Source organism: Ranitomeya imitator, chromosome 1 (genome assembly GCF_032444005.1).
Source record: "Ranitomeya imitator isolate aRanImi1 chromosome 1, aRanImi1.pri, whole genome shotgun sequence".
Taxonomy (NCBI): domain Eukaryota; kingdom Metazoa; phylum Chordata; class Amphibia; order Anura; family Dendrobatidae; genus Ranitomeya; species Ranitomeya imitator.
The window spans coordinates 1,179,352,011-1,179,365,376 of record NC_091282.1 but is presented as its reverse complement, the minus strand read 5'-3'; the positions used below and the strand labels follow the sequence as shown (position 1 = coordinate 1,179,365,376).

At 45.4% G+C, this 13,366-nt stretch overlaps 1 protein-coding gene across 2 annotated transcripts in view; it reads right to left on the bottom strand.

Annotated features, from left to right (window-relative positions):
- HTT (huntingtin) overlaps nucleotides 1–13,366 on the bottom strand; it is a 276,760-nt gene that overhangs the window by 30,002 nt on the left and 233,392 nt on the right. For both annotated transcript variants that reach the window (XM_069744747.1, XM_069744746.1), the window contains 10 exons: nucleotides 13,175–13,351; nucleotides 11,959–12,035; nucleotides 11,562–11,700; nucleotides 11,049–11,171; nucleotides 9,813–10,026; nucleotides 8,271–8,416; nucleotides 8,022–8,199; nucleotides 2,141–2,230; nucleotides 1,527–1,714; nucleotides 762–888 (listed from right to left, as the gene is read on the bottom strand). In XM_069744747.1, coding sequence (XP_069600848.1) covers nucleotides 762–888; nucleotides 1,527–1,714; nucleotides 2,141–2,230; nucleotides 8,022–8,199; nucleotides 8,271–8,416; nucleotides 9,813–10,026; nucleotides 11,049–11,171; nucleotides 11,562–11,700; nucleotides 11,959–12,035; nucleotides 13,175–13,351 — 1,459 coding nt within the window. The remainder of the gene's footprint in view (nucleotides 1–761; nucleotides 889–1,526; nucleotides 1,715–2,140; nucleotides 2,231–8,021; nucleotides 8,200–8,270; nucleotides 8,417–9,812; nucleotides 10,027–11,048; nucleotides 11,172–11,561; nucleotides 11,701–11,958; nucleotides 12,036–13,174; nucleotides 13,352–13,366) is intronic.

The window sequence follows — 13,366 nt, the reverse complement described above, 5'->3', positions numbered from 1 at the left end:
TAGGTGTTGTCACAGCTCACCTCCTACTCCTGTATAATGACTGATAACACCTCTATACACCGTAGATGACACAGGATCCATCACTGACAATAGGTGATGTCACAGCTCACCTTCTCCTCCTGTACAATGACAGATAACACCTCTATACACAGTAGATAACACAGGATCCACCATTCACATTAGGTGATGCCACAGCTCACCTCCCCCTCCAGTACAATGACTGATAACACCTCTATATACAGTAGGTAACACAGGATCCACCATTCACAATAGGTGATGTCACAGCTCACCTCCTCCTCCTCCTCCTGTACAATGGCTGATAACACCTTTATATACAATAGATAACACAGGATCCACCATTCACAATAGTTGATGTCACAGCTCACCTCCTCCTCCTGTACAATCACTGATAACACCTCTATATACAGTAAACAGGATCCACCATTCAATTCATAATATGTGATGTTACCTCGCACCTCCTCCCCTAATAAATGTGGCTCCACCAGTCACAATATGTGATGTCACAGCTCACCTCTTCCTTTAATAAATGTATATGTGCATTTCCTGAAAACAAGACATTATCACATAAAAATCTCCAGTGTTTAAAGTGAAAAAGATGTCCAATTTTTATTTTTAATATTGTTAAATGGCATAAAAAAATAAACATTTGTTTAATCAAAAGTGCATTTTGTGACGACACGTTTCCCTCAAGAGACTGAATAACACAAGGAGAGAATAGACAATGGACGTTTGCTTCTTACCCAGGGTGTTTATGCGGTATATAAACTCTTTGAATACTTCCTTTTCTTGCAAAAATTCAACCGGGATTTCAGGAAGCGACGTTCCAAACTCTCCTCCCGTTTTGGGGGACCACCCGAGCTTCCACACCTCAGAAAAGAACAAACACCAAATTGTAAGGCCACGTTCACACGTTTAGTATTTTTGATCAATATTTGTAAGACAAAACCAGGAGTAGGTGTTAGATACAGAAGTGGTGACGTGTTTCTATTAGACTTTTCCCCTGATTGCTCCACTCCTGGTTTTGGCTTACAAATACTAAGGTAAAATACTGACCAAGTACTGAAGGTGTGAACGTGATATAAAAGCTGAATTTCTTCTACTAGAAAACTTCTAAGGAAGTTCACATTACGTAAAATTATTTTTCTTTACAGGTTCCGAACACATGCCAGAGACTGGAGACAGAGGTGCAGAAGAGGCATCTAAGTGGGAACCATGTTTGATGCATAAGTTGCAAGGACGTCTACCGCGCTGCCCGGACGCCACTGCACCATTCCGACGTCTACCGCACCACCCCGACGTCTACTGCACCACCCCGATGTCCTCTGCATCAGAAGGATGTAGCTATGTCTGTACTATCAGGACCAGTGTCCTGACGGCAGTGAGAGCCTGCACAGATCAGCACGGTTACATTAACGGATCCTTATGCTAATGCTGCTTTCACCTTTGTTTTAATAATAACAGAATTAAAGATAAGGCTTTCTTGTGATTAGCCGGGGTACACTCACCAGCGGGGGTACTCTGGTATAGCTGTTAACTATGGGTAATCTGGCCAAGCTGATGATTATGTTTCTGAACACCGGCGTGAGGAATGCGGCTATGTTTCCATTTCTCTTGTGCCCAAACAACAAAACACTCTGCAGGGAATCCACCATCTCCGACATCATCAAGCAGGCGGTCTTGACGAATGCGGCACCTAAAAAGTAGAATGAAAGTACAATAGAAGGGATTTATGACACACTACAGCCACCCAGTGTCAAATTCCCATCCTCAATGGCTATAACCACCAGTCGGTCTACCGCTGGGCATGTAAGCCAGCAACAGCTCTTCCCATTATTCCTCCCCGCTAGTCTCCAGCCGGCCCGCTGCACCGGTCAGCGCTCTACACTATATGTGTGTCAGCTCACAGGAACATTGGAGACTGTAACCAAGTGAGGAGGAAAGCAAGAGGGAATAGACTGTACACGCTCATTGGAACCACACCCAGGCTAAGGGCTGAGATGTCACCGGAAGTGTGAGAAAGCCAAAGGGTGCATCAAGTGAAAGGTGGCACAATCCTGAAGCAACAATAAAACAGTAATTCTAGCTATCCCGCTATCGATAAATGTTACACATCATGTACCTGATTCACCTTCCTCTGCTGCGGTCTCATCTGATGAACTGTTCTTATTCCTTTCGGGGCTCAGAAGTTGCTCCCCAGGTTTGACTGCAACTAAAGAGCATAAAAGGTCCTGAAGAGCCTTGTATATAATCTATAAATGTGCACATATCCCACAAATTCCCTAGTAAATAATGCCGTAATGTAAGCAAAAAACAAAACAAATAAACAACAACAACGTGCCAAATGGGTCTAAGCTGTTAGAGACTGGGTTATCAGGAAAAGACCAGTTGTTTAAAGGGAACTGGTCATGTAAAAGAACGCTGTTAATGTGAGAGCCCCGCTGCCAGGAGGAAATTAACTTTATACACCAAAGCAGCCTTGCTCTTTCAGTTGTGGGGCAACGCCGATACGGTTTCAGTCACAGTTCTGTGCATAGAGAGCGGCGTCTGTAACTGAGCCCCCGGCTCTGACTGACAGCCGGCTCCAATGCTGATCGAGCTGTCAGTGAGTGCCAGGGGAGCGGTTACACCACACAGAGGGGTGACCTTTCACCAATATTAGCATGTTTCACATCACGGAATAGTGGCTGCAGTGCTGAGAAAAACTGTTATTTTTTCATCTCCATTGCAGAGATATTAGCCTGTAAAGGTTATATGCTAATTTTCTCTTAAGACAAAGAAGGCGATAACAGATTTGTCGATGGGGCGTTGACTTTTCACCCTGCATGACGTTAACCAATTATAAGCAAGAGGCATCATACAGGGTAAAAGCAAAAACACTTCATCGGAAAATGTGACAGCAGGCTTTCTCAGTGTGAGCCCTGAAGAGAAACATAGCTCTGCTCTCCTAACTGCAGATATCCACTGTGATTACAAGCGTGGGAGTAGAGCTGTGTCATTACAACCAACTCTGCATCTGCAGCACTCATCCCACAGCACTGTCAGTGTGAGGGGAGTAGAGCAGGGCTATGTGTCAGTAGAAGCATTGGTAACATATTTTGTTTCACGGTAGTCAGTGTGGGGAAGGAGGAGGAATAGAGCAGAGCCGACAGACCTGTGAGATGAGAGCTGCAAGGGGCATTTGTAATAACACACAGCTCTGCTCCCCACTTGTAATTACAGCAGCTGTCGGCGATGAGATCAGTAAGGAGGGCAGGGCTGTGTGTCATTACATGTCTAATGTAAAGAAAGCATTCTCTGGGGGGTGTTATTTATTAATTTTACCCCTGCATGACACTTTCTACCTATGATTGGGCAAAGTCCCGTAAAGGAAAAAGTAAACACGCACAAAAGTATCTCTGCTAATGCCCCCTTGGTTTTAAGCGAAAAATCAGCAAATAAACTTTACAAATTTATTATTTCTGCAATGGAGATGAAAAATTAAAAATCACTATTCCATGTTTTGGCAAGGGTCCCTCATGGGAGGGTTTAGAACCCCCCTCTTTGAGCAGGGAGATAAGGATGACCTCTGATCTGCCATACCTATATCGCCCACAGTGCAGAAGAGTCTTACCAACCACAGATGGTCAGGTTGGGTGGGAAGTCAAAAGTTTGAAGTACTTTTCAGTAATAAGAATCCTTTTAAGATTCATACAGTTCACAAGTAAAGGCAAGAGAGCAGGAAGGCCCAAAAAGAAAGGATGGAGGAGAAGAAATGATCCTTTAAGTGTCTGCCATCGCTGGTAACGGGAAACGCCATTATTCTGCATGACGTTAGAGTCCATGGGAATTAGCTGTACGACAAACTGTTAATTGTAGATTTTAACCTCCTAGCGAAGACTTTTTCTGAGAAAATGAACGCTTAAGCTATTCCCAGAATGTGACAATCCTCACGGTCGGGTGCCTGAATTAAACATGACAAGGTAACGTTCAGACGACGACTTTCCCCGAATCATTAGTGCTCGTCATGTGGATCACACAATTACATTGTACAAGACACCGAGCCGGTGGCAGAGAGGTGAAGCCACAGAAGGATGCCGCATCGGCACGTTTGATTAATGTCTGACGAATCGGATGATTTTGGAGGGGCTGAAACGCCAATGGATTGGGAGACATTTGACTCTTGACAGTTGATGTTGGGGGACAGAAGTATCAAGCATAATAAATTTCAGCGGGCCTAATACTTTTATTTACCTGGGAGAATAGCCGCTGTTAGAGGTGACTGACCATCGCTTTCTCCACTCTCCCCAAGGAAAACACATCCACGATCAGCTTATTCGGAAAAAGAGCATCTTAACCTGACATTGATGGGTCCATACATACCCGGTCATTTAATAAAGCCTGCCAACCTGTCAACACCCAACGTAGAGGACCACGTCAATCACTGCTTTGTGTTACGCCAAGAAGAGTGTAGTCGCTTCAACGTAGTTGAAAAAAAAACAAATAAAAGATGGCGCGTCCTGTGTAGCTCTACTGTCTGCAGCATAGAGATGATGAACCTCCCTTCTCTACAGGATATCATTACTTGGGTTCCTGTAAGGAACTTTAGATAAATTATTAGCCTAGATTTCACGCTGCGTGTCCCGTAGGTGTCGCCTGCAAACTGAAAATGTGACTGCAATTCTGGATCCCAGTCCCAGAGTGAGACGAGTGAGCAATCGTCGAAAGGTCCCCTAGTAGTGACTGCAGACAGTGAGAATGGGGTCATTTAATACATTTTTTTTTTCGTGGATAGACAGCCCTTTTAAATGACCCCATTCTCACTGTCTGTGTGGTTTGCCTGAAAGGAGCTGGCTGCCAGGCTATGTGTAATATCCAAGCCAGCTCCCTCTACTCTGTCTTGACTGATGCACACAAGGGGTCTGGCTTAGATATGGAAATAAGCCAGACCACCCTCTTCGCACACATAAAGGCTCAACATGGTAACACGGAGGGAATCGCAGGGTGAGCATGAGCTTCCTCCTCGTGTAAAAACATACCTGGATGTATAGTTGGACCGGCAGAGATATCTGGACCCCGTGATAGACGTCATAATATAAGTACCGTATATACTCGAGTATAAGCTGAGAATTTCAGCCCATTTTTGGGGGGCATAAAGTAACCCTCTTGGCTTATACTCGAGTCATACCCAGGGGTCGGCAGGGGAGGGGGAGCAGCAGCTGTGTAATAATACTCACCTGCTCCTGGCGCGGTGTCCCTGGTTCCCCGCCACCGGCAGCTTCTTCCTGTATTGAGTGGTCACATGGTACTGCTCATTACAATAATGAATATGGACCCGGCTCCACTCCCATAGGGATGGAACCGCATATTCATAACTGTAATGAGCGGTATCATGTGACCGCTCAATACAGGAAGAAGCTGCCAGCGCCAGAGAACCAGGGACTGCACTGCGCCAGGAGCAGGTGAGTATAACGCAGTGCGCGATATTCACCTGCCCTCTGCCTGAAAGTAAGTGCAGAGGATGGGGAAGACACAGCGGCGGCCGTCAGTGGAATGGAAAGGTGAATATAGCAAGTGCTGGGAACCTGAGAGGTGAGCGCATCATTTTTTTTTTTTTTTAATCGCAGCAACAGCATAGGGGCAAATGTCTGTATGGAGCATTTTATGGGGCCATGTACAGCATTATATGGGGCAAATATCTGTATGGAGCATCTTATGTGGCCATGTGCAGCATTATATGGGGGCAAATGTCTGTATGGAGCATCTTATGGGGCCATGTACAGCATTATATGGGGCAAATATCTGTATGGAGCATCTTATGTGGCCATGTGCAGCATTATATGGGGCAAATATCTCTATGGAGCATCTTATGGGACCATAATCAGCATTTGTGGAGCATTATACAGGGCAAATGTCTGTATGGAGCATCTTATGGGGCAATAATCAATATTTGTGCAGCATTATATGGGGCATATTTTAATATGGAGCATCTTATGGGGCATTATATGGGGCTCCTGATTCAATAAGGATATTCAAAAACACTTAGCCTACTGATATCTCAATTAATTTTACTTTAATTGGTATCTATTTTTATTTTTGAAATTTACCGGTAGCTGCTGCATTTTCCTCCCTAGGCTTATACTCAAGTCATTATGTTTTCCTAGTTTTTTGTGGCAAAATTAGGGGGGTCGGCTTATACTCGGGTCGGCTTATACTCGAGTATATATGGTATATTAACAACAAATTAGGATTTGGGAATTTTAAATACTTTAAGGCCATGTTCACACGTTCCTGATTTCCCTGCTGTTTATTCTGCACTAAAAACCGCAGCTCTTGGCAGAAAACGCAGGTGCGTTTTTTGATGCGGTTTTTAGTGCGTTTTTTTATGCAGTTTTCTCTGCAGAGTCTGTGTTTTCTAGGAAGTTTTTAGGGTTAAAATGGCTGAAAATACCCTACCCATACCCCTAACCCAAACCCTAACCCTAGTTCTAACTGTAGTGGGGGGGGGAAAAAAAAATAAATTCTTTATTTTATTATTGTTACTACCTATGGGGGTGATAAAGGGGGGGTCATTTACTTTTTTTATTTTGATCACTGTGAGGTTATCGCAGTGATCAAAATGTGCCTGGAACGAATCTGCCGGCCGGCAGATTCGGCGGGCGCACTGCGCATGCGCCCGCCATTTTGGAAGATGGCGGCGCCCAGGGAGAAGACGGACGGACGGACACCGGGAGGCCCGGTAAGTATAAGGGGGGGGGAGATGAGGGCACAGGGGGGGGGGGGCGTCGGAGCACGGGGGGGGGGTGGCATCGGAGCACGGGGGGGTGGGATTGGGGCACGGGGGGACAGCCACACTCTGCCCACGCACTTCCTGCTGCAGCGGTTCTGCACCACAAACCGCAGAAAACCTGCAGATATTTTTTTCGTCTGCGGGTTTTACTGCGGGTTTGACCCTCACAATGGAGGTCAATGGGTGCAGAACCACTGCAGTTCCGCACAAAGAAGTGACATGGTCCTTCTTTTTTACCGCAGCTATTCAGCGCGGCTTTTTTAGTGAATTTCCGCATCATGTGCACAGCGGTTCCTGTTTTCCATAGGGTTCATTGTACTGTACCCTGCATGGAAAACAGCTGCGGACCCGCAGCGGCAAAATCGCGGCGGTTCCGCAGTAAAAAACGCATTGTGTGAACATGGCCTAACGGTTTTTTAGTTTAGGGTTTTTTTTGTGTGGTGAGTGGAGGGGTTACGGTTGATAAATTCTACATAGGACACGCAACCTCAAAAAAAAGATATAGCAATGTGCAATAGTTTAAGGCAATGTTCATAACTGTCAGATGTTTATGCCTTTAGGATTATAGTAAGGTGTATGACTTACCAAACAGGTGATAATGATTCAGTCATTAACTGAAACAAAAACAGGTGTAGGAGGCTTAAAACTGGCAGAAGACCAGAAAAATTCAGCTACCCAGGTGACATTGTAGAAGACAGTTACATGTAATACACTATGGAAAGACTAAGAACATGAACAAGAGACAAGGCAGTCATACTGCATCAACAAGGTCTCCCCTAAGAAAAGATTTCAAAGCTGACTGGGGGTTTCACAAGGTGCTGCTCAAACGCTTTTGAAAAAGCACCAAGAAATGGGCAAAGTTGAGGACTGAAGACGCAGCGGTCAGCCGAGGAAACTTAGTGCAGCAGATGAAAGACACATCAGGAAAATTTGAAAGATTTCCAGCAGTGCCATCAACACACCAAATGGAAGTCACACCATATATTGAGGATTTAGATTACTCTTTTGTTCATTCACTTTCCATTTTGCTAATTGATAAAAATAAGCTATTAGCACATCTATATTTTAAAGCATTCCTACTTTGCATTTTTCCACCACACCTGTGTAAATCTTTTGCACAGTACTGTATACGATGAAATTAATCTGCATAGAACTTGACTTGGTAAAAGGCGGAAAGTTATTGAAGAACTGTGTGAGAAGCAGCGGGTGAGATCAGGAGTCGGCCCTCACTTACCAGCCTCGATAATGAAGCGCGTGCAGCTGATGAGGGAACAGGCGTGGGTCATGTACTCGGCGGAGGCCAGCAGGCTCCACAGACCAGGCTGCTGGAGGGTCAGACAGCAGCAATCCAGCACAGCCTGGAGGTCCACGCTCAACGGGACCTGCTCATGTACAAAGTGCCAGGACACTGCCTGCGGAGAGAAACCGCGTCACACACAGATCACAGAATAGAGGAGAATATAACCAGCGCATCAGGGATTACCTCCACAGACATCACCACAAACTTCACAATCTCAGCTTCCTTCTCTTGGTTTATATGAAAGGAGGGAGGGATTTTTGGTAGAGACAGCAGATACTGCGCCAGTACTCGACAGAGGGTGACCAGACAGTAGTAGACTTCAGGATCACCTAATCCAAAGAGAAGAACATGGTCGCAGTTACCAGGGTGTGAACGGCACAATGAACAGAACACCTCGGACCCGCAGTTTTTTTTTTACTATATTGGTTGCTTATTCACAGACCCCCGATGATCATTACAAAGATCTTTTTCAATCCTCATTTCTTTTTCCATTATTTTTATCTATTCCATTTACACTTGTACAGTCTGAGTTAGGCCTCCTTCACATGCCCATGTTCGCAGAACGTATGCCATCCGTTTTTTTTCACAAATAAAACACGTACCCATTATAATCTATGCTCTCCTGCGCAAAGCTCACAGACAAGGAAAGGCTACGTTCACATTAGCGTTGCGCGCCGCTGCGTCGGCGACGCAACGCACGACGCACAAAAAAACGCGCACAAACGCACGCAAATACGCTGCGTTTTGCGACGCGTGCGTCGTTTTTTGACGAAAATCGGATGTACGAAAAATGCAACTTGTTGCATTTTCTTGCGTCTGACGCTAGCGTCGGAAACGACGCACGTGTCGGAAAACGCAACAAAAAAAACGCACGCGTCTCCCATGTTAAACATAGGGGCGCGTCGCCGCTGCGTCGCCGACGCAACAGCGACGCACATTAGCGGAACGCTAATGTGAACGTAGACAAACGTGACACATTATTGTCCTTGTCACATAAATGCTGCAGGAAAACCAGTCTCCTCCACAAGTTAGAGCAGAGCTGCCTTTCGAGCACATATGAGCACAATATGTCCAGGAACAGTGCTTTCTCACGCTGTGTATCTTGCCATCTACTATATTTGAGTAGCTGGCTCCTCTTCATTATCATACTGCCAGCGCAGTAGTTGTTCGACTTTGCTATCTAACTACTTGGATTGTTGCTTTTCATTATCATTCTGCTAGCACCATAGGTGCTGAACTTCAAAATCCCCTCTACTTGACTGGATTGCTCGCTTTCATTATCATTCTGAAAGCACAATGGGTGTTGAATTTTGCCATCAAATCTACTTGAGTGGGTCGTTCCCTTTAATTATCATCCTGCCAGCACAATAGGTGCTGGAATTTGCCATTTACTCTATATGACAGAGCAAGTTCTTTTTATCAGCATTCTGCCAGCACTGCAAGTGCTGGAATTTCCTTAACCCAACTTCCCAGCATTCATTGCTCCTTACATTGTCCAATAGCTTCATTAACCTGAATACAAAGCTGACCCCTCTCTTATGCCTGAATGCAGTTTGTCTCTCTGCCTTCCCTTTTGTTTCTGTCAAAGATAACACTTAACAGCAGGCAGTGGACAGCAAGAAGGTAGACTGTGTGATTTTTGGGGGGGGATTTTTTTTTACACTGTGAAATGCCTTAGGCCTCCCCTCTTTACACGGATGCTAGACTTGGTGACGTGCGAATTACCTAACACCATGCCCAGCTTCTCCCAGTAGGAGCTTCCATCCGAGGGCTGCAGAGGATGATAGAGCTGGTGAGTGTCCGGGAGCTGCCGAACAGTCTGTGAGATGAGATCCAGAGTCACAGATCTTGTGGTTTCAAAGAAAGTGCTGTTCTGATCCACTACCATCTGGTTCACTCCCAGGGACAGACAAGGGGCGAGCAGGCTCAAGTTAAACTCCTACAATGGGAGGAAATGATCATGTTCGTTTAATGTACATAGTTCTGGCAAGAAGACGCAGCAACTGTTCAGGTCTTTGTTGAGTTTTTTAGTGATAGAACATAGACGCCTGCAGCTTAATTATATGCCAGTACATAAATGGGAAACAAAGAATACATTTGCAGATTGTAAGAAATATTCTTGCCAATTCTCAGCTGGAAGAGACTTTTTAGAATAATGCATTCTGATAGAAAAGTATATGTCATGTAGCGCTCCTCCAGGAGGGCGTAGTGTGTCTTACGCAAATTTGACATGAAATTGTAGGGCTTGTCCTTGCGGCTTACTTCCGCATTTCGAGAACTTGGTGTGCAGGCTGTAATGGGGTTTGGCTAAGCGTTATCTGAGGCTCAAATGTTGTCCTATGTCATCCACAGATTGCTGCGAATCTTATGCCTGTGCAGATGAAGGCCTGAACTGGCGCACGTTGCTCTGCTGCCCTACATGCTGGCACACTACAGGACTTTGTAAGGCAAAGGGAGCCTGTGCTGTAATGGCGCAAGCGCAAGATTCACAGTGACCTGTGATTGACGTAGGGCGCGTCATCCACATCAACCAAGCTAGAAAGATGGCAGCTGAATATTGAAGCTGCGCTGAAAAAAAAAATAAAAAAATACAACGTTCGGACCGAACGGTGCTGTTTGCTAGATTTATATAAGATATTTTTTGCAATATGCAGGGGCACTTGGCGGCTTAGGTACAGCAGCAATAGAGCAGGTAATAGTGGTGGCTTTAGTTTACATTGGGAAAACCTAGATAACGATGTGCACTGAAAGATGAGTAAGATTATTCAATGCATGGTCTTTGGCAGTGTGTGTCCTGTTCACGCGTCGCTGAGAACAATTCACTTTGGTGCAGCAGAAAAGATCATTTCACCCAACGATTGAGCGTTTTGCTCCTTCATTGGAAGGTTGTTTAGACTGCAAGATTATTATGAAGCGAGCGCTCCTTGCAGTGGAGGAGGGACACAGTCACGTCGGTCATACCTTGCTGGCCATAAAGGGAAGACGCTCCGAAGCAGGGATCCTATTCACCAATTCTGCTCCTTCCAGCAGCGCAGAATCAGAGTGCGAGTAACACTGTGACCGCACCAGAGACACGTACCAAGCCTGTAAAGAAAGGTGGAAAAAAGAAAATGAACACATTTCATCAGCATTACTGCAAATAATAAAACATAGGAGAGGAATAAATCTACAACTTGGCGTTCGATAATAATCGCCAACACCGGTCCTGAAATTATTCAGTGCGTGCGTAGATACAGGAGATTGCACCGTGTGCAGGCATAGGGGACGACCGGAGAGAGGCATGGGTGAACGTGCATGGCAGCTTCATCTGCTGCTTGCACAATGGATCCACGGGCAGCAACGTTCCAGAACAAGGGACGCTAATTAGTAAAGGTTTCCATGCAAGTATGCGCCAGGTTATGGGGTTTCATCTCTAGTTATAATCAAAATTTTAGAAATCTAGCGTCTCGTCCTTTGCAGCAGTGATAAGCCCACCTCATCAGCTTCCAACGTCTCCAGCCGTGGCTGATTTTTCCCGTCCAGCGGGTGGGAGGTGATTAAAGGTAACGGGCAGATTGTATCTGGTGCCACAGTTGACCGAAATCTGTCCAGCAGAGAAAAAAGTCTTTGGTGCCTGAAAATCAAAAAGATGGAAGAATAAGATCATTTTTAATGCATTGCGGTAATCAGAAAGCTCGTGAAAAGATTTTACGCTTTCTTGGCTCTTTGACGTCCATGGGGAGAGCACCTCTATGGAGTGATCATTGGGTCCCTGCTCATCAAAAAGTCTTAGAGGTGGAATGGACACATACTAAGGTGATGAATGGATGGGTCATAGATGTGTCACACAGGAGCAGCCCAGCACACGCTGCTCTCTATGTTCTCAGATTACCTTTGTGCTAATCCGCTGCTCTGCAGATACTCCTGCATCTTGTCCAAATCATCTATCGGCAACTGGCACACGCTGTTCTGTAAGGAAATAAGTCAACACTTCCAGATTACAACGTTAAAGGTATCGTATATATATTACTAAAGGAAAGGTTATGAAACACTACCGAAAAATCCTGACACTAAAGAGGCTGCTGACACTTATTTTCCAGGAGATCTACTGTGCAGAATACTTCGGCATGACCCGGCTTTGGAGAAATAGTGAAGGAACCATGTTACGGAATCAGATCTGGGGCCCCTTCATAATGGGCCAAATCATCAAGTAATGGAATATCATTTGCAAGATGAGAATAACCCTTTAAATCCGGTATTTAATAGTCTGGTACATTAGATTCTGTGTCCAATATGGTGCAGAGCTGTTGCAGAAAAGGACAGTCAGGGAAACTGTCCCGGGACTACCCAGATGACTGTCACCATCCTCAGGGCTACAGATGCGGTCCCATTGCTAACAAATCACTGATGCAAGGGCCTGGAAATCCAGCGCAGGAGTAAGCAATGGGGATGTGTGTGATGTCTTATGTTTATACACAGCTAGAGACTTGTAGAAACCTGGACAAATAAAAATGGCCAAACGCTTGGTGAGGCGTTCATGGATTTCACATGTTTTTCCAGCACATACCAAAGATGCTCAGTCAAACTGTGAAATTAGGAAGCCAATATAAAAGGTTTATTACACATTCTGCCTTTTAGGAGCATACTGCTCCCTGATTGTGGCCTGATGATTGATGCTTAGGGCCAACAGTGTAATTTTGGGCTTTCCCAGGCTGTTATATGTGGCAGTTATGTGGAGAAGAGCGGGGGCGCTGCAGCCATCCTTCCAGCTACAGTGCAGTCTCTAAAGTCAAGAGATTGGAAGCGCTGCGCTCCTTGCCTAGCAAATGAGCCCCCTGATAAAAGTGCAGAGGTGGCCTATGGCCTAGGCAATGAACAGTAATCTTGAGAACGGAGAGGATTTGTAATAAATTTCAAAAATTATCACTTTGCAATTTTTCTTCTTTTAAGGTGATAAACACTCTCTAAAGTCCCATAGGGCCCATAAGGTAGGCAGCACTGTCTCATTACCTAACACGCGCTCATACCAATTCCTAAGTAGGTCCATCTCCATGTCTTTGCCCGTCATGGGAGAACTAATTCCCACCAGGCAGATATTTTCCCTTTACCTGCGGAGTAGCAGCCAGCAGCATTTCGACCCTGCGACACGCCAGCGTGTCCACCATGCGGGCCAGCACACGGAACGGCGTGCACAGGAGCTTGTCGATATACAGCATCAGCACGGCGCCCGACTGGCTGAGATGAATGCCTTCCAGACACTGCAGAGTTTTCTTCAGGGAAGTCGGCTAATGGAAAAAAGA